Source organism: Thunnus maccoyii, chromosome 9 (assembly GCF_910596095.1).
Source record: "Thunnus maccoyii chromosome 9, fThuMac1.1, whole genome shotgun sequence".
Lineage (NCBI taxonomy): Eukaryota > Metazoa > Chordata > Actinopteri > Scombriformes > Scombridae > Thunnus > Thunnus maccoyii.
This window is the reverse complement of record NC_056541.1, coordinates 34,019,657-34,047,213: the sequence shown is the minus strand read 5'-3', so window position 1 is coordinate 34,047,213 and position 27,557 is coordinate 34,019,657. Positions and strand designations below refer to the sequence as shown.

At 41.3% G+C, this 27,557-nt stretch overlaps 1 protein-coding gene across 3 annotated transcripts in view; it reads right to left on the bottom strand.

Annotated features, from left to right (window-relative positions):
* The window catches only part of unc5db (unc-5 netrin receptor Db), a 186,510-nt gene extending 159,382 nt beyond the window's left edge, over positions 1-27,128 (bottom strand). For all 3 annotated transcript variants that reach the window (XM_042422354.1, XM_042422351.1, XM_042422352.1), the window contains exon 1: positions 26,798-27,128. In XM_042422354.1, coding sequence (XP_042278288.1) covers positions 26,798-26,882 — 85 coding nt within the window. In that variant the 5' untranslated portion in view covers positions 26,883-27,128. The remainder of the gene's footprint in view (positions 1-26,797) is intronic.
* Between the last annotated feature and the right edge of the window lie 429 nt (positions 27,129-27,557).

Here is a 27,557-nt window from a genome sequence, read left to right as displayed (position 1 = left end):
CTTTGCAACTCTGATGACTGATTTTCCAGTTAAGTGAACGGCTGGTGCGTTTGTCCTGTTCACTGACAGTAACCAGTCATTTACAGCACTTAATCTAGCTGAAGACAGAGCACAGCTTTCAATTAACTCGTCAAATAAGCCAAGTGACATCATGCGCTTGGCTCTGGCACACAGTTGTTTTTTTCTCTCTTCTTAAAAACTCAAACCGCAAATTATATTTCAAACCACAACGGTGGAATACACTATGCATTTATCTCAGGGAAGAATCCACTACCTATCTATTCAATCTATCCATACAAGGGAAGGATATCATGATCACGTTCTGTGTACCAAATGTTTTCATTTGCAACTGTGCAGCATGGAGTTAGATGGGGGTTTTTCAGGTCATAAAATCACAGCTAAATTCAAGAAACTGATCCCCGGTGCAGTTTCACATCACAGTGTGAATTATACGAGATATTTTTCGTCTGTGACTAATTGCATCAATCATGTACCTGGAGGAGACGGCACCTTGGATTCCCAGAGCAGCTGATTACTGCACACAGAGCCCCAGCAGACAGCTCTGCAATGTCCAGCTGGACCACGAAGCTCGCTGGCAGGCTAGAACAAGGAGAATCGCCTCCTTCCATAACAGCTCACATCCTCCTCTGTCAACCAATCAGGTTGACCTTGACTTGGCAGCAGAGAGGTTCATCTCTCACCTTGAGATGGATAGCAGCCCCTGAAATCTGCAGATGGCTATGTCCTCAGCACACAGACGAGACCTGCCTTATCAACAGCCCTGGCGTCAATGTGTCAAGGCCATATTGTAGCACGGCTGCCAGCCACCAGTCGCATTTGGCTGGTGGGGGGGAGGAAAAAGGTGAGCAATAAGGTCTTGGCCTGAGGAATATAATAAGAGATGAACTAAATAAATAAATGGAGGTGCTGGGATATTAATATTGCCAGGAGTCAGCGGTATCTGCTGGCTTACTGACATACAGCACAGCAGAGCCACAATTAGATCCACTCATCTGCTTTGCCTCTGCTCTGTATGGGCACAGAGCAATCAGCAGCACCTGCTGAGATGAACTGGGAGGCTAACAAAGTTTCACCTAATGCCTGAGACTTTATTTGAAAAAGTTCTTGTGTCAACTATCTGCTGCAGGATGAATCCAAGTTGTCTTACATTAATATAAGACGGCTATTGCTGCAAGCCAGCCTTCTACACACTTACAGCAAATAAACCTCCATCTAGATTTTATTGCTCTCTTGCTTTAATCAGGGGACGCTTTTAAAACCTTACCACAAAATGACTGGAGCCTTAAATATTGATAGTAATATGACAGGATTCTTTTTCCATCAAGAAATAAAAGGTGTTCTTTTTTTCGGAGTAAGCTTTTTTGGCAGGCTGCCTGGCCCTAACATCTGGGACTTTAACTAAATTAGAATATGTAACTCCACGGTCCCACGTGAATGAGCTCAAATCAGAGCCAAAAGTTATGTTAAGTCAACACATCTATGGATGAATGACTAAACAGGACAGATGAAAACAACACGCACTCATGTCAGTTATTATCAGAATCAACACAGACAGGCTCGAGTGATTTGAGGAGGAGATTTCTAAAAGTTGAAATCCCACAACCGCCCACCACCAGTATCTCCTTCTGAGTACTTTAATCCATGTGCCATCGACTACTGTCAGGGGTTTAGATTCAGGCTTTAGCTGTGCTGTCAAGTGTCAAACAGAAGTAACAGAAACTTGCTTTTCGCAAAGGTGCGAGTATTTAGAAGGGTTAAACATTTCATGAGGTGGCTGATGGAGTTTCTGATTATCCGGTTTTGTGTGGCTTTTCAATCCAACTGCCTTCACGCCAAAATTTATTAATTTAGTAAAAACATCACGGGCCATTGAAATTCTCAGTTTGAAACCAAGGACGATAATAAATGGCTAGATAAAAATATCAATACTAGTGCAATCTTATTAATTTTTTTTCCACACCAATGTCTATTCTCAAAATCTTCATATTGATCCTTGAAAAGTGTGGATTTCTATTTTTCTTTCACCATTGGTGATGTATTGTTTCAGCATCGACATCATGACATGTGCAATAGTCAGATTGCAGGACATGCAACGTCAAGTAAGGCAAATTAACTCTTTTAATGTGCTCTGGTGAAGATGTGCACTTCATCAATTTATAAAACAACCAAAGCAGGCCCACTAGCGACCTATCACGACCTGAAGAAGAGCGCTGCATGTGTTGGTTGTTTGATAAACGGAAGGTGTGCACTACAAGGTGAGATCAGTGGCTTAGTGAGGTATGTTGAGCCTACAGCCAGGCTAACACTAACCCTGGTTAGATAACTTATGATGAAAATTTAACCTGGTCCCAAGCAGTTTATGTTCCAAGATTCAGCTTTCATAACCACCTGATTTGTCCATTGAACAGCTGCTACTGCAGCTATTAGAACACTGATTAGTCTTTTATCACACTAACCATTGTTTTGATGTCATATTGTACATTTGTAATGGTGCAATAGGTTTGGGTTACTAGTGAGATTGGATTTTGTTCAAATATATCACTGTATTTCAAATTGTAAAAAAAATAATAAATATTGATTAGTCAATTGGTATTTATCTTCAGATAATATTCAATCTATAAAATTAATTTCACTTTGATTTCCACTGATCCTTCATTACTGGACAAAGTCAGACCTGAATGCACTTTTTTTTTTGCACAGTTTAAAGTTTCAGACGTCTGAATGTGGAGGCATTGAGAAGTAAAATAAATATATTAACTTATGAATTTACACCATCAGCAATTTTTTGCCAGCATTCCTCTCTCACCTTATTTGCAGCAACAGTGTTTGTTTTTGCTGTGATAAGGTCTTTATATTCTTCATAGCTCCTCCTGACTGAAGTAAGCAGAATGCAGTCCGTCTGTTCTGTGCAGAAGAGCCAAATGACGAAGTCTTGAAATATTTGGTAAACTGTGGTCCACATGTAGTCCCAATAATGTTGAACTTGCTTCATAGTACACCCCTCAGATCAAGTGCACTCCTTTACCAGAGCACATAGCAAACTGATCACTGTGTGTATCTCCTGCCTGTTAACATGCCTGCAACGCGGCTACTGTCACAGATAATGTCGCCTGTTAGCTGGAGGCAGGCGTTCAATTACATGAGGTGGCTTTTGAGTCCGTTTTCAGCTACACCTCGTCCTGGGCTGGTCTGTGCCCTAATGTTAGCAGTATAGCTGTGAACACAGTGCAACATATGTACAGTTTAAGCTATTTGTTGGTGAATAAATGCTACAGCTCCTCAAAACCCAAGTCCAGTTCCTGTGTCTTACTTGCTGACTAAAGGGAACGTGGTTAGTCCTGAAGTTAGCCTTCTGTGATGTAGCATGAATGAGCTACACTGGTGCCCAGTAGAACCTGACCAGGTGGACCAGCTATCCCCCCAACCCCCTCGAATGCATAGTGTGACAAAATAATCTGAACTCAAGGTCCACTTACTATTTTTGTCTAGAGCTTTTCACTGCATTAACCCGCATTCTCCATGAAAGCTGCTCAAAAACAGCAAATGAAGACTGTGTGAAGTTGTTGAAGGAATAGTCCAACATTTTGTAAATACTCTGGTTTGCTTCCTGTTCAAAGGATGAGAAGAGCTGAAGGACGAGTGAGTAGATTTAGTGGACTTGGCAGAAACAGAATATAATATTCATAAGTATGTTTTAATCAGTGAAAATAGGAATTGTTGTGTTACCTTAGAATGAGCGCTTTATATCTACATAGGGAGCGGGTCCTCTTCTACGGAGTCCGCCATATTGCACCGCCATGTTTCTACAGTAGCCCAGAATGGACAAACCAAACACTGACTCTAGAGAGGACCTTTCATATCACCATACGTTCTCATACATGCTTGAAAGGGAGGCAACCTCACTGCTAGATGCCAGTAAATCCTACACACTGGTCCTTGAAGTCAGAATGTGATTAGCCTAGTTTAGCATAAAGACTGGAAGAAAGGAGAAACTACTAGTCTGGTTTTCTTCAAAATTCAAAAATCCACATACCAACACCTCTACAGCACAGAGCCCCAGGTTTACAGCGTGGCATTTGGTTTGTGGTAATTTCATTACTTATAATATTGTTTAGGAATGTGGGGATTTGCACTTCAACATCACATCAACAACTGACATGATAAGGGCCATAAGGTGGGTCCTTCTTCATCACCTAATCTTGAGGCTCTGTCTTAAAAAGAGGCATCAGTATTCTAGTTTTAGGGGGGGTTGGGTTCATACAGGCCCAGTAGCTCATTTTTGCCCTGGAGCCTCCATGTAGGTCAGTCAACCATGCCCATAATCATGCACATTTGCATGTAATTTGACCACTTTGGGAAAAGGGCTTCCCATAGACAGCCACTGTATTATTGATGAATGCATTTAACTGCATCATATCCATCATATCAGAGCTGGATGACCCTGACGTGTCAGTAAACACATCATCCCAGCCCTGATAGGCAGTACAAGACTCAGAGTAAGACAAACAGCACATCATCTACATACATCCAGTGTCAGTATGAATCCAGCTGTTAGCAGTGTAATTCGATGAAGCGGTGACACCAGACCCCACTGCTCTCTCAAAATTCAATAGATCCCTGAAGGAGCGCAGGCTGCCTGCTGTCCTCACAACAGAAAACAACGAGGTCAGTAACACCAACTCTCTTTGGTCCGAAGAATGACTGAAGGATGAATCTTCACTGGGCAGCACAAGCTGTTGAAGCAATGCCATTAGAGTAATAATCTCCCAATGCAGGACCTTCTGGAGCTTTTGACACCTCCTCTTCCTCATTATCCCCTCACTGATTTTCTCTGGTGGTGGTCCGCGGGGTCCGCATCCTTCTCACTAAATTGGGAGACTTGGGATATCTTCAAGCCAATTCAGCTTTGATGTTTCATTTAAAAAAGAGCCAAAGAGGAAGTGACATCCCAGCGGAGAATATTATGCTAATCTAGAAAATGTTAATTAGGCCCAAAGGGTTAATTTCTTCTGCTTTATCAACTCTATACTTTAATCTGTCTCACAGTTAAAGTCCTTACTGGAGAATGCTTAGAAATAATCAGTGTTACAAATTTTGAAACATTACTTTTCCTTCCTTTTAGCGAAAAGTTTCCTTAATCCTCCTTCTTTGAAATGTAATTGGTACAATCCCACCAGCCAAGGAGCTCTCTCATCAAGCCAAAAAATAACATAATCTTCTTTAACTTATCACATAAACTCAACAACATCTTGCAGCAAGACTTCCTGTATATTGCACAGTGGATTATTTTGCTTTACAAATCACTAGATTAAGAAAAGAGGAGGTCATGTATTATCTCTAGAAACAAAAAGATATATATATATATATATATATATATATATATATATATATATATATATATATATATAAAATTTGATATCTGTGACGGAAACAGAAATAGATTCAGACACCAACAACTTAATTATGTTCATTCATTGAATTCTCCACTGAGATGCAGCAAACAATACCAAAATGGATGATAATTACTTTAATACCAAGGGTGCTATTCTTATCTGTACACGGAGAAATAATGAATGAAACTCTTCTCAGCACAATGTCAGCACCAAACAAGCATGTACCTGCAAAGTCAATGGGGGCCATGTCGCACGTGAAGCACTTGATTTGATATACATCGCCGCGCGCACTCGAGGGCGACTTTGCCTCGCAGCTCGTTTGAGGAAAACCAATGAGAGTCTCAGACAAAACGTATCGTCCCCCACAGGCTTGTTCATTCACCTGCACATTGGCCACAAAGCCAGTGTCTCCCTTCCTGCCATTTCATTAGCATTAATTCCCCCCAGCCTCGGGGATACGGGGGGCAACACCAGCGCACAGAGACGCAGGAAAGAATGAACGGCTCTCACTACTCACACTGAGTGATGAACAATGTCCTGACATGGCAGGTAACGGTTATGTATCACCCTTCTTCCAATATGTGACACATTGAAATGATAGGCGTTACGGTGGGGAGTGATGGATTCTGCAGTGCAGCAGGAGGCTTATGTGCAAAGGTTGAATTGTAGAGTAGAAATTCATCTCAAGGTTGGTCTAAAAGTAAAATTAAATGGGTGTGGAGCTTGACTGCTTCAAGGTGATGCTCACATTAATTCATTTCCCAAGGTCTTGTTTTAAGCTGTGTTACATGGCAACGTCTACAAAGGCAGAATTAAAGGGCAAAATAATTATTTGGAATAACAACTTCTTTGAATTGAAGAGGTGAATTTACAGTATGTTCATCTTCACTTCAAATCAAAGAACCGTCTTCCTATTATCAGTCTAGATCTACCATATTACACACCGACATACAGCACATATGACCACGGCTGCAGCCAATAACACTGATTTTGCGGATGTCTTTTCATATTCGAAGCACTCGGGGCTATATAAAGCAGTACATGGGAATTCAATGACAGGATTTGTGCAGCAATAAAAGAGAAGGTCAACTGCGTTATAATACCAAATTATTTCACACAGCCGATGAAAACCAAATTCCCAGTTTTATTGGATCGAAATGATTCACACGGGCACGACGGCATGTGCAGAAACGGTTATCCATTACAGTCTATTAGAGGAGCTGATATGGAAAGAAACAAACAACAAAAAAAAAAAGATGAAGGCAGAGAATATACAGAGTGGGAGGGTCGAAGCTGCCTTACCAATCATCACTGAACCTACCTGAGCTATGAGCGGACCCAGCTCATCGAACACACCTCTCCCACGTCTAAATCCAGACACGGAGTGCGCTTTCATCTGGATGAAAGGGAAAATGACTGAGGGAACCAAACAGCCCTTTTTTCACCACTGCTGCCTAACACTATAATATGGTTAAGTGGACATAATTTGCACCTGTCTCTTCCTGTCAATTTCTAAAGAGGGATGGAGATGCACTCAGGCAGAGAAAGAAGCATCGTTGCACGGCTTATAGTTAGGACCCCCCACCATCACCACCACCACCACCACCACTCTGTCTGCAGCACTCAGCGGTAGCTCACACTGTAATTCTTGAGGGGGAATGTGGAAGTTGAAGAATTTATTCACATCCAATAGCAACGGCGGGGAAAACCAGCCCTCGCTAATGTTATTCATTTAATGTCACTTACCACTTTGCAGCCTAATTGCTCGACTTGGCCGGTTTTTTTGCTTAGATCCAAGAAGAAGGTGTATTTAGTCATCATCACTGAGGAAATAATGCTCATCTCCAGAGCTGCAGGCGGTGAAATCTGACCCAACTGTCAACAAAGATGCTGTATTATTACTGCTAACCCCCGCTGTAGGGATTGGACCCTAGCCTTTGTGCTTTTTTAGATACAGAGATCCTTATCCCTCTAATTGATTTTCCCTGATTCTTTAGATGCAGAGCCAGGAACAGTGTAGCACAGAAAGGCGGCTGATAGTTAATTAGGAGTAACTGTTCCTGGATTAGTGATAAAAGCTAAGGAACCATTTAGGCAAAATGCATAAGCCAATATGCAGAGTACAATCCATTAACTAAGTAATGCATCATAGAGGAGTATTTGCTCTTGTACTGTTTATCTTGACAATTAAACTCCTTGTCATCACTTGTTAATTATATGTTTATCAATTTCCACAGTGAAAAAGGGGGATTTTTTTTGTATGCCCACCAACACTTTGTCCCCATCAATGTAATTAAAGTTAGAATGAATAGAACAGAAACACAACGCTTCCATTTTTTTGTTCACACAGCACTTCATCGCAGGTTGGAGTTTTAAATATCCAAATATTTCTCAGAGGCAGAAATAATCTCTTTGTTTTAGTTCAACCTCAACGGGCGCAGTCAAAGAGGCAATTAGGGGGAGCAAAATGATGGTTTTGCTACCTCACTTACCCCACGTCTTTTTAAAAATACATTTTTCATGATACAGTCCCTGCAATCAGGTGATTATACTGTATTTAAGCAGATCTATATCAGTGACCATCCTTTGAGTTGGTTCGACGCTTTTGTCACACCTGACCAACGTACAAGCCTTTTAGTATCTGTATGAGACTTTCAGCTAACTCAAATGTAAACCCGTCCGCTGTCCATTCACTCCAACATGAACCCGACCGCAGTGAGAATCAGGCCGGCGGGCCGACGAGAGGACCTGCTGCCTGGAAGCATTTTCCTCACTGTCAATTCTCATTTTAATGTTTGTTTTTAATGATATCTTTAACATTTCTCAACTCAATGACTCAACAACATGATATGATACACTGTTATGCAATGTTATGGCCAGTTTCTTCGGTTATGAGACATAAAGTTTTTTTTACCCATGATCCTCAGCCACAGTTGCTATGGAGATGAAGACTGTCTGCTTTATTACACATTACAAAAGCGTCATTTATTTCAAACTGATTAAGATTTTGTGTGTGTTCATGGAGGTTAGGTGGTGTAGACATGCAGAAAACATAATGAAGCTGGAAGGTCTTCAGGTTACATGCAGTAACCAGGACGGCTTCACATTAGAGGGATTATTTCAGTTTTACAATGAACTATATAAAGTCCTGATGTCACATCCTGGCTAACTCCCTAATCTGTCAGTGAGGATTTCTTTCATGAGACAAGTTCCTGGACTGAACTATCCATATGAGAGATAAGTGAGTATCTACTGGCACCTACATGTTTTTAACAAGTTTAAAAGTTTCTTATGTTACCATCACAAAACTACAGCTCCCATGAAGTCATAGCAACGAGGCAGTGAGCATATATGTTTGTCTCCTTTCCATGAAGTCCATTCATGTTGTCTTTCCAACCTTGTAGTAATCTCTGCTGTTTAAAACCATCAATGCCATTTGTCTTCCCTGGCAATTCCCAACGCCCACCAATAAAGGCCAATAAAAACAAAAATATTAAATGAAGTAAAATCTTACATAGATTTTCAAAGTTGACCGTCCAGGCCCAGACAGACTGTTGAGCAAGGTTATGTTGTAGATGTTGTAGGATATTTAGTTATTTACATTATCACAAATGTATTTTGAATGAGCTTTTCAAAGCTTTTCCAGAACCGTGAACTTTGTTGTGACTTTGGCTCCCTTTAGGGATCTGGGATCCAGCCCAGTCTCCTTAGTTTTACATTCATAATGGATGACTCAGCAGTAAACAATTTATATCCAATGCCAACATTTACTGCCAATTCAGGAAGTAACATAAGTTCATATAGCGTCGGTAAAAATAAGGTAATGCATTTCCCATAAACTCATTCTGGAGACCCGGGTTCATGTCCCTTCTCAGACCAGCAGTTAGCATTAGCACCTTATTAATATTTAACCATGGCCAAGATCTCTCCCTAACCTAGATAACTCTAATGGCCAAACTGCATTTTTCCTCTTAGCAACAACAGCACTAGGCTTAATAATAGCTATATTCCCTCTAATCTCTTGAGTTTTCCATTGGGCTTTGCCATACTTAGTCGCAAAAACTACATTTTTAAACTTCCTTTGATGCCCGTTGAGGTTCATATCCAAACAGCTCTGTCAAACCCGCTCAGTGTTCGCACTCAAATGGCCAAACGATGTCACCAACACTGACAGATGTGAACCCAGGGGTTTCACTCCCCTTGGGACACATATACACTGGCAGTCTATGGTGAACAGAGTTAAAGTCTCTACTAAATGGCATATGCAAACTAATGACAATAATGGTGAACTAAATTTGCACTGCTGGAGCAAGATTCAGAGTCATTTTTCTTTGCTGTCAGGGTGCAGTCTGCAGAGAGCAGTGGGAGCTGAGAGCAACCACAGCCCATTTTACAAACCACAAATACCATTAGAGAAACATTGCTCTCATCATTCAGATCCCAACCCATGGCTCGAGTGATGACAGGCTTTACACCAGAGTGACTAGTGCACAATCAGGCGGATTACAGTCTGCTGGACAGCGACTGCACTGCTTTCTTCATCTTTAAAAAATCATATTAGAATAATACTCAACAACACTGGGTTAGACCAAACTTCTGAAATAGCTGTTTGAAAACGTTTCATCAAGTTCTCCTTGGCTCACGGACAACAAATGGCAGAGATACAGAGAGCAGAGTAATAAATCCATGTCATTTATCACAGCACCGAGGGACGATTCCAAATCATTTAAATCTAAGGTCAAGAGGTTCTGCTACATCTCCCCATCACTGCCTCTATCTGTCTCTCCGGTAAGAGAAACGGGAGCATAATAAAGCGACCAATGCACAGGAGGAATATTAGACTAATGAAAAGCTCTTTCCTGCCTTGGCTGCCGGCCCATCTTGTGTACTGCCTTGCATCTACCATTTCACAGCATGGAGCTGTGAAATGGAATTCCACCCCCCCCCCCCCCAACCCCTCCCCCCCCACGAGCGTGTATCATGCACTTTAGCCCCACAAAAAAGCAGTGGTAAACACTGACGGCTCAAAGGGAAGTGCAAAAGTTAATACTGAATGTGCATATACAGTAGAGTCACTCAGTTGTAAGTAGTACATTATTATGCTTGCCTGACAAAGGAGTGCAGTCTTTATGTGCTTGCATGGTTTTCCTGCAGCATCTTGGCTTTTTACAATGACATAAAGGGCAGCAGGTCCAGGAACATCATGACATTGTGGATGATGGGAAAGGAGGAAAGTAGTAGGATTGCCTATTTGGGGGAGGGGGGGCTGTTTTGCGGACAAGATCTAGGGCAAAGAAAGTTCATTTCATTCTTGGTTCCTGTGGAGGAGTGGCAGATAAAGTTCCTTACTAAAAAGCTTCCTGGTTACTGGAAACGTTTCTGTGGCAACAAAAATAATGTGATGATAAACTTACCATTACGATGATGTGACTAGAGTTGAAATGGTTGGTAGATTACTGAAACATGGAGAAGCAACAATCTTAATAATCAACCAGTTGTTGTCGACTGACTCCAGACTCGAGAACGTAGAGATCTGCTGCTTGTCTTGTTTTCAATGACAGTATATTTCACAATGTCAACATGCACTCTGACAAATTTTAATATCTGTTTTATTATATTCTAATATTTTATTGAACAAACAATGAATCAATGAATTGATTATTCAGGTGTTACAAGATTAATGGTTACAAGAAATGGCATCTGGCTGCAGTTCACAATGAACACTGTGCTGGACATTTAAGAAAAACTTCCTCTAGAGCCACAAAACCTCAAGAAAAGCAAAACTATGGCAGAAAGTAGCCCTTACATGCTCTCTACATTTGAAGTATCTGAGTAACTGCAGCTGCTGTGAGATAAGTGACTGCACCCTATAATCTGACCATCTATGAAAAGTCATGTCACACTGATGTACAATGCAGCTGTCCAATATTCCAGCTGAGATGTGCAACCTCAGTGGTAAAAACCACCAGGCTTGCAGTCCTTACGTTAATAATAGTTCCTTGTCAGGGGAGAGCATTGGCATGGTAATGCATCATGTCTTACGCTATGTATGCCATTCCAGATCTCGGTGGTGCAGCCTTGGCACTTCTGCTGTTTTATTAGGAATTATCTGCAGTCGATTAATAAATGTCGTACTGGCTGAGTCCCACAGGACGAGGGCCAGAGAAGCACGCCCTGATAATGGAGGGGTATCCATCATGTCTGCCAGTCAGGACACTGCAACTGCCATTGCCGCTGCCACCCAGGCTCATGATGTGCATGAGCACGGCAACAGTGGCTAATAAGGATGGCAGTGTGAACACCTGGAGATGATCTGATGATAAATGCGACAGGCGCTTTGATTGCTTTGCCCATTAGGATGCACAAACATTAAACCAATCCTTGTTTGTGCCTAAAATCTGAGAATGTATCTCAGTCCTAACTCTAACCCGACTATAGTATTACAGAAATTATAGAATTCAAACACTTTAAGAACTCTGAGTGAGTTTTCAGACATGCACATCCATTCTGCACGGAGTCTATTTCAGGAAGTGAATTGCACGAGCTAATAGATGACGAGTATCTATCCCACTGGAAGATTTCCTAACAAGAAAAAAGGGGCAATTTGCGGTAATAGCTAAACATCCGTCCTCTACGAGCATACATTTGGATATTTAAAACCAGAATTGAAATTTATAAGCATAAAAAATGCTTTTCCCCACAAATGAATTCAGTCCAAATCATCCCAGAAGTCTCAAAGGACGACGGTAAAGCGAGCTGTTTTTCTGACATGTCATGAATAAAAAAGGCCTGTGGGCTCTTAACGGCCTGTGGCCTACTGCAAAAACAGAAAGCTCAGCGCTCGTTTTCCCCCAGTGCTCCAGTAATAGGCCAGTGGAAATAAATGTAATCACTGCACTTTGTTCTCCCCAGTGATATCATTTCTTCTTATTACTTTTCACCCCTCCGCCTCTCAGGCCACCATCAGAATCTCATTTGATCGTATTTACATTCGCTCTGGCTTCAAACCCCGGTGATGCTAAAAAGCAATTACTACTTCAAGTTGCCGTCTGCCAAAGAGAGCCAGACAAGATGTCCTTGCCAAACTGCAGAGGATTCCTACCCGGTCTGCGGCTGACATTTAAGCTCTTGTCTCCTCCTGTAAGCATGGTTCACTACATTTAAAAGCAAAGAACTGATTATGACAAACATGGCCTTTAAAGGAGGCCTCTGACCAGGGACAATCCCAACAAAGTAACACAGTTTAATACCAGAGCCGCTCAAAGCCAAACAACACAGAGATACGCCATTTATCAAATTATAACATTATCTGAAATCTCACTGAAAGTCAAACCTGTAAATTCTAATGAAAGGACGAACCTGTAACAGCCTCACAAATTATACACATCATGTTCACTTTACTCCCCATTGAGAGGACTCTTCAGCCTGGATGATGTCATTGTGATGTCATCAGGTTGATCTCAGATTGCATTTAGCTGCACCAAGGAGGGAAGGTGTAACGAGACACTACTGAGTCGCATTATTGGAAGTGTTTTTGGAGGTTGAGCCATACGAGGGAATAAAGGTCAGTGTATCTAAAGCTTCTGCTGCTTTTTAATAATTCACTCATGTAGGGCTGCATGATTAATAAAAATGATTATAATCTTGATTCAAGCTCTGCAATCTCAGGATGACGGGTTGCAGGATATATCTACATAAAGAGAAAAAGCTTTTTAGAAGTGAAAAAAAACAAATGTCAGAGTTGTGGAAACGCAGCGATGGTTAAGAAGAACAAATACATTTATCCACCTCCAGTTGTGATGAAAGCACTGGTCTAACACGCACAGCTGCAGCCTGCAGGCCAGAACTTATGAAGTAATACCTTATTAACTAAGTAATAACTGTTAAATGTTGATCAACAGTTGAGACATGAATGCGTAAATCTGAACTATGGAATCAAACATCAGTATTATCTTGCAGCAGGATCTCACCTGCTGGAGTTTACAGATGCACAACAATAGATTCAACATTGTGAAAGCAGTTTCCCTCCATAACTGGACAAGTGAGCTGTTAATACACAGCACAGCAGTTGGAGTTTTTTTAATCATTTTTAAAAAAAAATACAAACAGGAAATCATTTTTCAAAAAAGTCTTCTAAGAGCAGCAACACACTGAGCTGATTATTCCTGGTGCTGTGTGTCACTAGGAGCTAATGATTGTGCTTGTGCTGCACATAAAGACATTAATGGACTGAAATAAAACTATCTAAAAATTGTGGGAAAAGTTGTGAATGGAAAAAAAAAATTAAAATAAATAGTCGGAGTGCCCCTTTAAATCCCCACACCGTAGCGGTTCCTATGTATTCATCTACAGGTATCAGAGTGACCAGTGACATTGTGTTGTTCTCTCCAGTAACTGACTCATTTCATCATTTCTTCAAGTTACATTTCAATTAATACAACCATGCAGCAAACCATAAAAACATGATGATGTAACCCTTTGTAACTGCTAGTGGCTGATGCAACTCGTGCTGCTACAAAGGACGCAACCAAAAATTGGAAAAAAAACCTTAATTCTATTTCCCTTAATGCAATGTGTGGTTGTCCATACCATTAAATGTAAACTCTTAAGCAACCCTGCTCTCCATTGATTGTGTTGCTTTGCAAATGGAGATTCAATTACGCTGTTCTTCCAAGTGAGCGCAGAGCAAACGACATAGAAATATCAATAGTAGGCTGCTCGAGGGACAGATGCAGTGGAGGATAAGCGAGAAAGCCGGACCTCCCTCGCTGTGCACTCGTTGTTAAATTACCCAAGGTTAGTGCGGCGTACTAAAGACGGCTAAAGCAATTAGTTTTCCACCAGTTGGTCAATGGTCAGAGTCTGCAGGCGGGGGAACCGTTGTGTATACAGCGCTGCTTTAAACCAGATGGCAGCAAACAAGACTCACGTCTGAGCATGAGCAGTCATGCTCAATACTACTACTAGCATTAATGTGTTGTGTGAAATAACAGTTTTCTCATCTATGCTTTGAGATTTGGTGAATACTCACATCTAAAGCCTTCTTCAGAGCTATATGTACTTGTTACAGTGCAGGTTTGGATAAAAGAGCAAAACTCCATCTTTATCATCACCAGAAGAGTAATAAAAGAGGCTCCTCCAATCAATGCTGCTTTTACAATAAGTGCAGCAGTGTATTTTGTAGCACTTTATGTTCCTTAAGCAGAAGCAGCTCATGGGGATTAGAAGAAATGACACGGGTTTAAGGTTTTATACTTTAGATTTTATGTAATCCATTATGCCTCTTAATTCTTGTCAGGATATTTGTCTTATTTTTTACTTGTGCTTTTTTACTTTTCTTGAATGAGACAAGTGTTTTCTCTCTATTCCTGTCCTCCCCTGTGGCGGGTAGAGGCAGAACAAAATGTGGAACATTCCAGATGCCACTGAAGTGCAACAAAAATGTCTAAAAATGATTTTCGAAAACCTTTTTGTCTGCAATTACCATTCTGCTTTCCATAGAGCCCTGAGGGCTACTCATTACTCAAGGACTTAAGGTAGTGATGGGCTACATTAATTTATTCCACACAGTCTGCGTATGCCGTGTGCATCTATTCACCGTGGATGCTGCGACTCTTCTACAGAGAATCACTGGTGACATTTAGTGACTGTGGTTTTACTTCCTGGTGTTTCTCAACCACATGTTCGGGTTCTGTTTACCGACTGAATAACCACCTGGTGCACAAATATCTCTGTGTTTATTCCAACTAGATTTGACAACTCCAATTATTGATTTTGCATTAATTAGGCATTATTCCAAATTCATATTGCTGCAAAAAACCTTGATAGAGTTTGTAAATAAGTGCCATTGCCTATTAATCATGTTAAAATGTTCATTACATAAAAAAAACACTCCATTTCCACTCACACTGGTGCCGGAGCGAATGCTTGACTTGCTAGCGGGTGACGTTAAAAGCTTTCTAGTGTTGGGAGGTGATTTCTCTAACTTTGCAGGGGATCTTTGACTTGCAGAGCGGATATGGATTTCACATGCCCTGAGCACGGAGAGGCTGACGAAAAAGAGATGACTCTTATCTCAGTGTGTGTCCCTCTGCTGAGAATCTGACATTAAACTGCCATTCTCAAAGACCGAGGGAAGCTCTTCTTACTTATAGCAGCCATGCAATTAGTCTCTGGAGACAAACTTCTAACTATGCTTTTTATGAAAGGTTATTGGTGAATAAATGTGTTATAAATGATGTGGTGATTTCATCAATTAGCCAGTCAACAGTAAAAATATCCAGCAGTAGTTTTCAGCATTGTTTCATATCATTGTTATCCATTTGAATCCTTATTACTAAAGGCTTATTGTAAATAACTATTATTTTTATTATCAATTAATCTGCCAAATATTTTTTTCAATTAAATGTCAGATAATAGTGAAAGATGACCTTTATACTTTCTGAAGTTGATCTTCAAATGTCTCAATTTTTCCAATTCTGTCTCAAGACAAAGACGACAAATCCCCCACATTTAAGACACTGGAACCAGTAAATGTTACTACAACAATCATCTAATGATCAAAATAGTCAGTCAACTCTACCTTACTGCACCTCTTAGTTAATTGGCACGTCAGTCACACTACACACCACATTTTACTTCAAAAATATTTTTGCAATTTTAAATAATTTGAGTTAATAAAATAATAAAAAAAGTAATAAAAAAAGCTTAAAAATGTTTTAATAATTATATAATGTATTGATTTGCTTTTTCGTGTGAGGTGAATATATTCTTCCATTTTCTGACCGCGTTTCCCATGATGCTTTGCAAACAAAAGGTATAATTGCCGCCACAAAGACGACGAGCCGTCTCCATGGCGAGACAGCTGTAGGCGTTAAGTGAATCTGCGTGTGTACAGTCACGGATGTTTGCACTATAGCAACCGATGAGCGGACACCGATGACCTCAATCACTTTTCAATCTGATGAAATCACGTAAACTTAATAATTATCATTTTTATAATTGAGCTTTATTATAACAAAGTACTGGAAAAGAACACAAGTTAAAAGGTATGTCTTCTCCGTAATGGACTTAATTAAAAGTAAAAAGATCAGCCGTTTGCTTTGTTCAGTCTTTTGAATACAAAGACTCATGGTTCATGGTTGTACAACATATACTCATTCAGATTATAATTAAATAAAAGGAACATTTATTAGATCTGTACTCCTTTGCCTCCGATGTGCAGGTAGAGGTCTGTACTTGTTTTCTGCCAGTGTAACACACAGCATGTGTCAAATGTGATGGCCAGAGGAAATCTCTTTATAACACACTTCAAAGTACTTATAGAAAGACGAGGAAGCATGACTGCCATCATGACTGCACACTGGTTACCGCTAAGCATCCAATTAACAAGAGAATCTCTTCAGACAGCATTCATCTGGACGGCATTTCATGTCATAAACTATAAGAAGAGACACCAGCGGCTGACGTGAGACGTTCCCAAACACGCAGCAGCTTCGGGCCGTTGCACGCCATATTCTTTCATAACTACTATTAATTCAATCTAACACTAGTGCAGCTTAAGAAGACAAACAAAACAGCAACAAAAGCAACATTTTCCCGGGATGCTGTGTGGGCACAAGCTACAGCAAATCAGCAAAGATCCAACATGGCCCACAAGGTTGAGATGAGTACATGTTGGTTTACATGAGAGGGTTGAGTAAGCCGCAGCGGTGCTGACCCCGGAGAACTCTGAGATTGTATCAAAAGCCAAAATGAGTTTCAAAAGAGAAAATTTCAAGCATAAAAAGAAGGCAGTAGGAGGATGCCTGAGGCACAAGAGGAACTGACGTGTTATATAGCAACTACCCGCCAAGACAAAGCAATGCAGAGCACGATGGAATATTCATATTCTAAATGCTTTAGCAGGTCACAAGCCAGGCTGTCAGGACCTATAAGTCAACAGACAACCAGTTAAATAGCCAAACTCTGTACTCATTAAAACACAGTAACTAATGCATTAGTCAGTGATGTACAAAGCCAAAAAAAAGTTGTTGTGAACAACCAGCGGAAGGTTGGAGGGGGAACACATACCAGGTGTTTCATCATCTTCCAGCTAAGAAACTCGGAGGAAATAGCAGCAGCTGTCTGCTATCATCAAAACATGGCTACCTCATTTTCCTGTCCAGAAGTCTATCTTGAAATATGCCGAAGCCCATCACTGCACGCTGTAAACTAATGCCTGATGTCTCTGCCGCGCCGGTGACAGGCTTTAAATGTATTTTCATATTACCCTCCGTTTCACAGTGGCCACGACTGTCGAGAGGCTGGTTCTGATCATTTGTCAATCCAGGTTGATGCTTACAGTGAGTAATGTTATATGAGAAACATGGCTCATGTGACTAGTGAGCGAACAGACTGTCAAAAACAGATAGACCATAAAACAGGGAGGCGGTCAAGAAGGTGCCTTTGAGGAGTAAAGGAAAGCTGGGAGCTTTCTAAAATATTAAAAATGCATGTGTAGCATTTTAAAGCATCCATGTACCATTGTCTAATTTATTGCTGTGCTTTGTGTGGGACCATAATAAAACCATGGTGGAAACGACTGGTAGCCTCCATCTCACACTGCCAGTGATCTTTCTGAAACTACAATCCTCATCAATAGTGTTGCTTGTGTCCCTGTCCCCCCCCCCCCTATACCTCATTTCTGTTCATAATAAAGCTGATTCATGGTCAACGGACCCACTCAACCTCTCTCTGGCCACATGAACCAACAGCTTTTTCACAAGACTTTTTAGTTTTGCTAATTTGTGTTTGTAATTTATTGGGAAGCATTATTGATATACATTCAAAACATATGATAAGAAAGATCTATGCTCCTCACCATGGACACCAAACTTGGAGAGTTACATAACTGGCAGGTTTCCATTACTCTCTTGATCTGATGTACTTCCTGTTGAAACAGGATGTCTGAATAGTGATAGTGCTATTGGTTGAACCTTTTATGGATGCCTATGTGTGCAGTATGAGGTTAAGTTTAAAGATATTTTTTTCTTCTTCTTTAGAGAGTAGACGTATAACAGGAAGTTCCCAGGGGGGAACTTTAAAACACCGCCAACACTGAAACAGTAGCTAATAGTGTAAACCGTGGTTTAGAGGTCAGGAAGATCTTAATTGTTCTTGGTACATATACATATACTGTATATGTCTCAGAGGTATTGTGATAATGATGTTTTGCTTTTATAATGCAACAGTCCATAAAGCACCTTTATAAAATACTATATCAACACTATCATACTTTACACATGGATGTCCAGTTAGCTGATGATCATCACTACGTCTCTTCTGTCTCATCAAGTAAATGAAAAATTTCATCCAATTTAAAATATGATTGCGCTCAACCACCATCACCAATTAATTGATTAAAAGAGGAGTCTGGAATATATTACCGCCTTTAAATTTAAAAATTATATCCCAAAATATTTTAAGCAATCAAGGCCTCCTGTATTATTTGAAATGTGAATTATTGAGTGTAGCATTTAAAAGTCCAATCACCTCAGGCCCATACACTGTCATTGATGTTTGTACGTATGCACTGTCAGAACATTTAGCTCTGATTTACAACAGTCCCATGCCATTGCCGTAGCAACAACTGTAAAAAGTCACATCTGGAAAGCAGTCCACAGTGTGATTTGTTGGGCCAGTCGGTTTCGTTATCTTTCAGATTTCCTCATTCTAAGCTGACTTGTTTGACTGGTTTCATCTGACTCTGTCTCTGGGAGGAAATTATGTGAAACTACCCTCATGAAAACTGAAAAGTTTGAACTGAAAAAGAAACTTTTCTAAGGAGGAAATGTACTTTTCCCAATGTACAAGATTTTGATCAGGAGCCAAATTTAGGTCAGTCAGTCTACCAGTAAAATGGCAGTGTGGCGCTCACTCCGAGGCTTTCACTCTGTGGGCTAATCCATGTGTGACAAATACTGTTCTGTGAGCAATATTTTAGCTACGATTAGACTGAGTTAGTCCAGGAATTATTTGCAGATCAGATTGGAGTTTTCAAAGCAGCTTGATGCTAAGACATTGTGCTCATTCATGTTTAAATTGTGTGGTGTTTGCACATGTCTAATGTGTGTTTAAGCTGCAGTTGATAATCTGTGAGTGACAAAATATATTTGCAGGTGAATAATTTAGTAAATCTCGAGGCATATTAGAGGCTTTTTTCACACTCTGCACTTGTTGAGCAAAGCAGTTTCTCCAAGTAATTTATACATGATTGTGTTATCTATGGTGTGCTATCAGGCACACAGGAATCCATTTTTCAGTCTATGTAACAGTTGAAGAAACACACGTAGTAATATTCAAATGTAGTATTTTTTAACCAGTATTGTGTACGTTCCAAACAAATCTGGTAATATATGTTTACTTGCTAAATGAATCATGAACAAAATGTGTTGAAAATGTAAAATCACCCACACACTGTGTCATCTGTAAAGATGTAAAGGCAAGAAGAGAAGAGAAGAATATTCCCACCTCACATAACAGCTTTCTGCCTGTGATGCTTCTTTCTGATTGTTCTTGGCATCTCTCTGGGCATCAACCTGCTGTTAAAAGGTTTGTGAGCCTACAGCGCTGGAAAAATGCAAGTACAGCAAGGCGAAACATCACGCAGGCAAGGTGACACGGAGCTGGCCTGTTTTCTGTTGAACAGTGACGTTCTGATTGGTAAAGCTGCTGCCGTGCTCTGGTTACTGCCTTCAGATGGACGCTGGATTCATGTCTTGTTGTTGGGAAGATAAAAGCAGCACGATGCTCCCCAGTAGGCCTGTATTACAACCAGTAACAAATCATTCATAACTCATTTACGACTGTAAATACATCATTCAGGGCTGTAACTGACCGTTCGGTTTATTATGGATTCATCTGCCGGTTCTTTCAATTAATCAATTTATTGTTTTGTCTATAAAACGTGCCTATTATAATTTCCCAGAGCTGAAGGAGACATATCCAAATTGCTTATTTTATCTGACCAACAGTCCAGAACCCAGAGATTATGAAGAGTAAAGCAGAGAACAGTCACCTTGAGAAGCTGGTACCAGTGACTCTCCTGATCGATCATCAGAATAATTGATTAATGGTGTAAGATATCGAGGACAACAATGTTCACTCACCCAATAACATGATTATCATGAACAAATCACTATATGTCTGATATTACTATCGAACCCCCTCCCTCGTCCTCTCTGCAGCACCTCTGTATGTCAACCAACGGTCACAAACGGTGTGGTCCAATGACTAACATGCGGCCACCAGCGAGGCCCAGAGGTCCTCCAGGCAGGCAGGACGGGACACAGTGAGCTGAGACTGTTACCCGGCAGTCCATTCATCACAACTTGTCCTTCAGCAGTGTTCTGTCCCAGTAGGTCTGCTGCTGCACTATGGATCAACAGAGGACATGTTTGAACAGCTAACCCAAGGCCATGAGAGTGGGTACAGCAGCAGCAGCACAGAACCATCAGGGTTGGCATATCAGCAGCCATACATCAGGTGTCCAAAGAAAAATACCTGTGATCTATGTATCGAGCAGGGTTTTCTACAACTACTGGCTGTTGAATGGAGCCAGCTCACGTTGCTGGGTTACCATCCTGACTGTGTTCTTAGTTAAATGAAATCCTGACCTTCACACTTTGTATCTACGCTTTCTGATTTACTACACTCCATATTGGCCTTAATGTAACAAGCCAAGAATAACAGACACCTGCAAATGCTCACATCAACCAGGTTAGAGCTTATTTGGTGAAGAAAAGATTGTACAATGAAAACAGAAGGTGTTGAAAGGTGCAGCGTGACACTCATTTACATCGGTGAGATATTCACTAGGAGACTCCAGTCATTCAAAAGGCCATTTACTGGAGATCGGCTGACATAGATTCCAGCCATGACCCATACATCAAGAGGACATGTTTTTCGATAACAATATTGAATTCTCTCCGAGTTGATAAGCGATGAGGTCTCGCCTTTCACTTGACTCTGATTCTATAGAGCTTCACACCCAGATGCTATCAAAATGCCCAGCAATGTGATATAAATAAAAGTCTGTGTGTGGGATTCCTGATTACTACGTGTGTGTGCACGCCGGCACAGTCGCGCACACACAGTAGGCCTTATGGCTGCTTGGAGGATTGCTAAATAGGATGCTATCATAAAGCAGCCTTGTAAAAAGCTCATCTGGTGCTCACCATCTGTAAAAACACAGATATGAAGAAGTTCATGGAGCCTGCACAACCTGACACCTCTAAATGTGGAGTATATTGCGCTGCTGATGTGTCGCCAGCGTTTGCTCTGCAGCAGCAAAGGCCGAATGAATGTGAGGAACACACGTTAGCGCCGCCGTGTTCTGCTCCTACTGATGCTTGAGAGTAATTGCACCACAGTACAAGTGTAATTAATTACAATTTGCAGCAATAAAAATGTGTTTATTTAGAGCACATGTATGAATCTTCAAAGATTACATCAATGAAGATGATGTTCAATAAACAGCTGTGAATATTTAAGCACAGTTTTACTGTTGTGTGTCTGTAAAGAAACAAGTTATCACCCACAGACAGATGGAAAAATCTACATGCTTTTTCTTTCTATTCACACTACTCCTCTATTATTTATGATGTAGGAATATTCCACCGATATTTACATTTCAATATATTTTGCTTGTGCTGTCTGGCTTTTGTTTTGACCCGTGCAGCACATAATATCACTATTATGATAGTGTCACTGCTGCACTTAAACAATATGGACTAAATGCCTAAAATGAATAAATATTGAATGAAATATGAACACAGATGTCTATTAATCTCATCAGTGAGACAATACACCTCAGTCCTCTCTGCTATCATTATACAGTAGAGTGAATCCTCTGCCCACCATCTTTAAATCCCAAGTGTTTCTCACCCTCAGGGAGTTCTTTCACAAGTACTGAAAAACAAAAAAACACAAGAAAATCCTGGAAAGAAGAAAGCTGTGTCCACATGCAAAGAGTTGCAGTCTAGACAGGACTGTGGAATGAAGACGTGTGGCTCTAAGAGACTGATTGAATCTCCCGACGGAGATGGATGAATGCTATCTGCAGCTTTGTTACATGATTTAGCAGTGTGACTGAGAGGGCCTTCTCACCCTCTTCTGATTGCCGTCCCCTCAGATTAAAGTAGGATGGAAGCTGCAGCGTTCATCCAGGACAGATTAGACCATCATGACTCAAGCATTTTCTGAGGAGTTTTAATTAACAACCTGCATCAAACACACCGACTCTCAGGAAACGGCAAAGTTGAGGGTGAAGGAGCAAAAAGGAGCAGATCAGTGAAATGTCTGCTGCTGTTTGTGATTATTATAAATCATTACTAGTGAGGTGGCTGAACTGAAATATAGCTGCAGCTCTCCTTCTCATTATCAATGAATCTGCAGATTTTCTTCTTTCTTGATTGATTGATTTATCATTTATTCTATAAATATGCAGAAAATGGTGAGAAATGTCCATCAACATCTCTGGAGGCCAAAGTGACGTCTTTAAATATTATTTAATGTGTTACTTTGACTGAAACCTCCAGCTGTTCTTCTTTCTTTTCTTTTTGTATTTAATTTGCAGTGATAGAAGCAGCGAATGTTCACATTTATTGTTCTTGCTTAATACGTGACTTTATAATGAATCTATTACTATTAATATCTCCCAATTAAAGTCTGTCAATTAACTAATTAATGAATCAACTTCTCACAAAACCACGAGCAACATGTTTCACATTACACATATTCATTTGCTACTAACTAAAACTATTAATGTTTGTATATGATATAATATCATAATATGTCATATGTATTATAATGTAAGCGTTGTTATTTCTGACCTGATATCAGACACCCTGAATATGTCAGATCTAAATGAGATGCAGCAGCTGGAGGAAGTTGAATGTAAGCACCATGCAGCCACATAGCGGACGGGAGGAGCCAATGAGCTGCAGGCCTGATTGCCGACTACATTAAGCCTCTTAGGCAGCAGGTTGATGAATCCACTCGTTGAAATGTGAAGGTAATAGTCTTGACATAGCAAAGACATAACTCACAGATTGTACCTGCACAGTCCCCCAGTGACAGCAATCCCAAGTAGGAGCTGGTCCAATATGAAAAAGGACTTTGCTTTTATTACCATCATCATTACTGTATATCATTTCTGAATGTACAGCCATTTGGTTTCATTTAAATGTAAATCTGGGCACTGAACTGCGCGCGTTGTCACCCACGGCAGCCTGACTATGATGATTCATTCTGGGATCGGCAGGGAAAATATAAGAGCCCCTTTACTTTCTCTGAGGGAAAATAACAGATTTGACCTTTGTCTGTTTTCATGAAAGCCCTGTATACAGCAAAAATAAAAAACCTTCAGGTTTTTTATTTTTTCTCTTGAAAACAAAAGTAGCTTCAATTTTGTGCATCCTTTGTACTCTACTGTTTTTTTTTTGTTGTTGCCTAACCTGAAGAAAAGAACAGAAGGCTACAATCTGCAGCAGAGGGTCAAGGTTGAACTACAGCCGGGAGAGAAGTGCGGGTCCACATGTCGAGTGAGGTCGTAGCGACAGGCAGGGCATCGCACGCCATGTGGTGAAGGCATCTACAGGAAGATGTTTGCTGCTCCTCCATGGATGTATGTATGCACACAAAATGGAGAATCTCTCCGTTCACTAATCCCACAACATATTCCTGTAATCATATATAGCATCAGGAAAACCTGCGCATGTTGAATTACTGGCAAATGAAGTAGGTGACTTCAACAATCCTCAATCAAATATCAGATAATCCCCTTCCTCATTATTTCTCTTTCTCTATACACAGCCGCTCCCTCGCTAAATCACACATCACATAAATTAATCAAGTCCCAAATAAATCAACAAGAGCCTAATCAAAAGCCAGGTTTTAAGGGATATTACATATCAGTGCATCCATATGTATGTAGGCCTTCATTAGGAGATTCATACATGGAAACAGTTGATACTTCATCTATATAGAAGTCATTCATACTCAGGAAGCTGTAACCTGAAATATCTCTGATGTGTGGCTGTGTTTTATGACCAACACGATTTAAAAGCCTTTTAACGTTTCCCCCCGGGCCACGCCGTGCTCGCTCGCCGCCGTGTTACACAGGAGGAGCCCTCGTTCGTGACCCCTCGCGTGAGTCTCATTCCCAGCCGACGGGCCCCGCGAACATCACCATTGATCCTTAAGAGCTTAAATCTCGCTGAGTGCGAGCTAGCGCTGTCAAGTCCCGCCGTGCCGGGCTGCTGTGTTTCTCTGCTGTTTGGTTCATAGAGTCAACCTTGTGGGGAAATGTCCTTGTGACACCTGTCGTTACATTTGTGGCCTCTGAGACTGATGTGACACGCAGAGAAATGGCAACACGGAAGGCGTTGTGCTGTATGTGAGGAGCTGGAGACAGTTTGATTCCTGCAGATGGAAGGGAAACATTAAAGGTGCAATAAGAGACTTTTAAGTGCATCAGTGCGAGTACAGTCCCAGCCTCTTTAAATAAAGCTAATTCCACACAGGAAGTGACAAAATTCAAACTGTCTCCAAACAGCAGTGAACAACACAGACTGTTGGATCTTTTGCCTTTTTCAACTCTTTGATTATGATTTAATGTGTAAAAAGCATCACTGAAGAGTTCTGGCTGCACTTTACTGATGTCACCTTCAAGGATTCCCCCCAATTTAAAACTCTGACATTCAGGAGTATTTCATCATTCATATCGTGCATACCTGCTTTTATCTACTGCTTACATCACTTGTTGTCAACCTGGGGGTCAGGCCTCCCAAATGGGTCACAAGAAAAATCAGAGATGTGGCAAGAAGATTGACTGGACAGGAAAGAAGAGAAACACGCTACATCTGTGTGTGTAAAATTTACCTTTTCAGCCCCGTAAAACGTCTTCTAATGAAACAACCTGGGTAGGAGAATCAATCTCTGGTTAAACTTCTTACACCTCATGAATACATGCACATGGTGGTGAATAGTAGGATTTCTTTTACCAGCCAACAGGGTTGAAGAGCCAAAATACAAAGCTGCATCGCAGAATTTACTGTTTTCATTTGCTGTGTGTGAAACATAAAAACAGAGCGACTACTATGATGAGCTCACAATTTAGCCATGAAACAGAAACTAGATTTCACCAGTGCTTCTCACCAGATTCACCAGCACACTAACAGACCCGTGTCCAGTGACTGTGGTGAGCAATGGAGTTGTGATGCTGTGACCTCAATCGATTACAGCTCTCAGATCAGCAGCGTGGACCCCCATCCAGTGAGTCCAAATCACAATCAAATACCATCAACTATAACCTACATTAATACCAGGCTGGTGTGTAGGCTGCTGTATCCTACTGGTGACACAAGCAGATGACTGAGAGGCAAACAGATCACTGTGGAGCCGTGTGCTTGTGTTGTAAAATAGATGGAAATGGGCGAGTTTCAGAGCAGTGTAGAGTCCCTACAATGAACATCTACATCCTTTCTATTTGTTCTTTGTTATAAGATAAGAAATACAACATCAAACTGGGCCACAGAGCGACCCCCACCCAGCACGGCCACTCCACAGTAAGACATGTCTAAAACATGTTCTTCATCTTCCTGTCAAACACAGACACAGATGGCTTTAAATCACTTATCAAATGTTCCTGAAAAGCCCGGAACCCCACTGAAATTCAGCCCTCCCGCCCTTTCAAAAACCATTTTTAGGAGGGTCAGTGGTGTTTCTCGTATTTTGTGCTTGAATTCAACATGAACGCCTGTCCCTGCGCCCTGGTGGAGCCTGGACCCCCCCCCCCCCCCCCCGACCGACACTATATCCACTACATGACATGAGGGAGAGGATCGCTTTAAAATGAAGACAGACGTTCACAGGTTGAGTACAGTAACTCACAGAGAGAGAAATGCGTTGACATGCCTGTTGCTCAGGCTTTGCCTGCTGGATGCAGCGCGGTCATTAAAACACACTGCAACAACTGAAACTGTGAAAAACCGGACAATTAACATCGATTTGAGCGGGATTCAACACCGGGATGTGAAAAAGAGAAACAGTGCGGGAACTTGACAGTGTAGCTGTGGCTTGATGAATCAATATCAAAGGCTGTGCTGCGCATTGAGACACACGAAGCTCAAACTGTGGCAATAAGTCCGAGGATGAAGCAAAAACACACCTTACAAATTTAAATATGCACACTGTTATATTTGCAAAGCATCAAAAATATCAAACAGCTTCAAAAAACATGAAAGAAACGTGACAAGCGGTGCGTAACCACGAGGATGGCACAAAAAGAGGAAAAAGCCTTTAAAACCAGTGACACCCAAAGTAGCCGTGCATGCTCTTACCTTTGCAGATGACGGATACTGTGCAATAAACAAGGAGCAGGAGGCCCATCACGGAGAGGTAACGTCCTTTTGTCAGCGCACCCATACCGCCGCGGAGCTGTCCACGGGTCCGCTATAGGGCTGACGCTGCTCCGGATCCCCGCTGCTGCCTCCTCTCGCCTCCTCCTCCGAGCTGGACAAGTTCCTCCTGTAAACCCTGGCAGGGAACAGTTTGGCGGTGTGGTAGAAGAAGAGAGAGGAGTGGATGGCTTACGGGCTGGACTGTTAATCGAAAGGGAAGAAGCATCTTCACTTCACTTTTGCTGTGCGTGTGTACGCAGCGGGTGAGACGTGCGCTCCGAGTTTACCCCCCTTCCCAGGCTTCATCATCCCGAAGCTGCTGCGTGCTAACCAATGGCAGAGAGAGAGAGAGGCGGAGAGGAGGAGACCAAGGGGTAGGCTACATGTAGGCCTAATCACTAAAACATCACTTCCATCTGTAATGCAGCAGTCACAAGTCCAACACTGCATCACTGTCACGGTCACACTGGAGAACACTGACCAGAGGAGGAGAGAAGATACAGGAAACTTAGTCAAATATCTAAACCTGCTGATAATTATCAGGAGACAGTGGAGTCAGAGTGAGACACAGAACATAGTGGCTCAGGAAGCTCCTGACTGCCAAACACATTTCTAAGAAACGTTGGCATCCTTCTTCTGTTACACAGTAATAATTAAAGACTACAAAACCCCATCTGGGGCCAAGAATAAGCCTGGAATT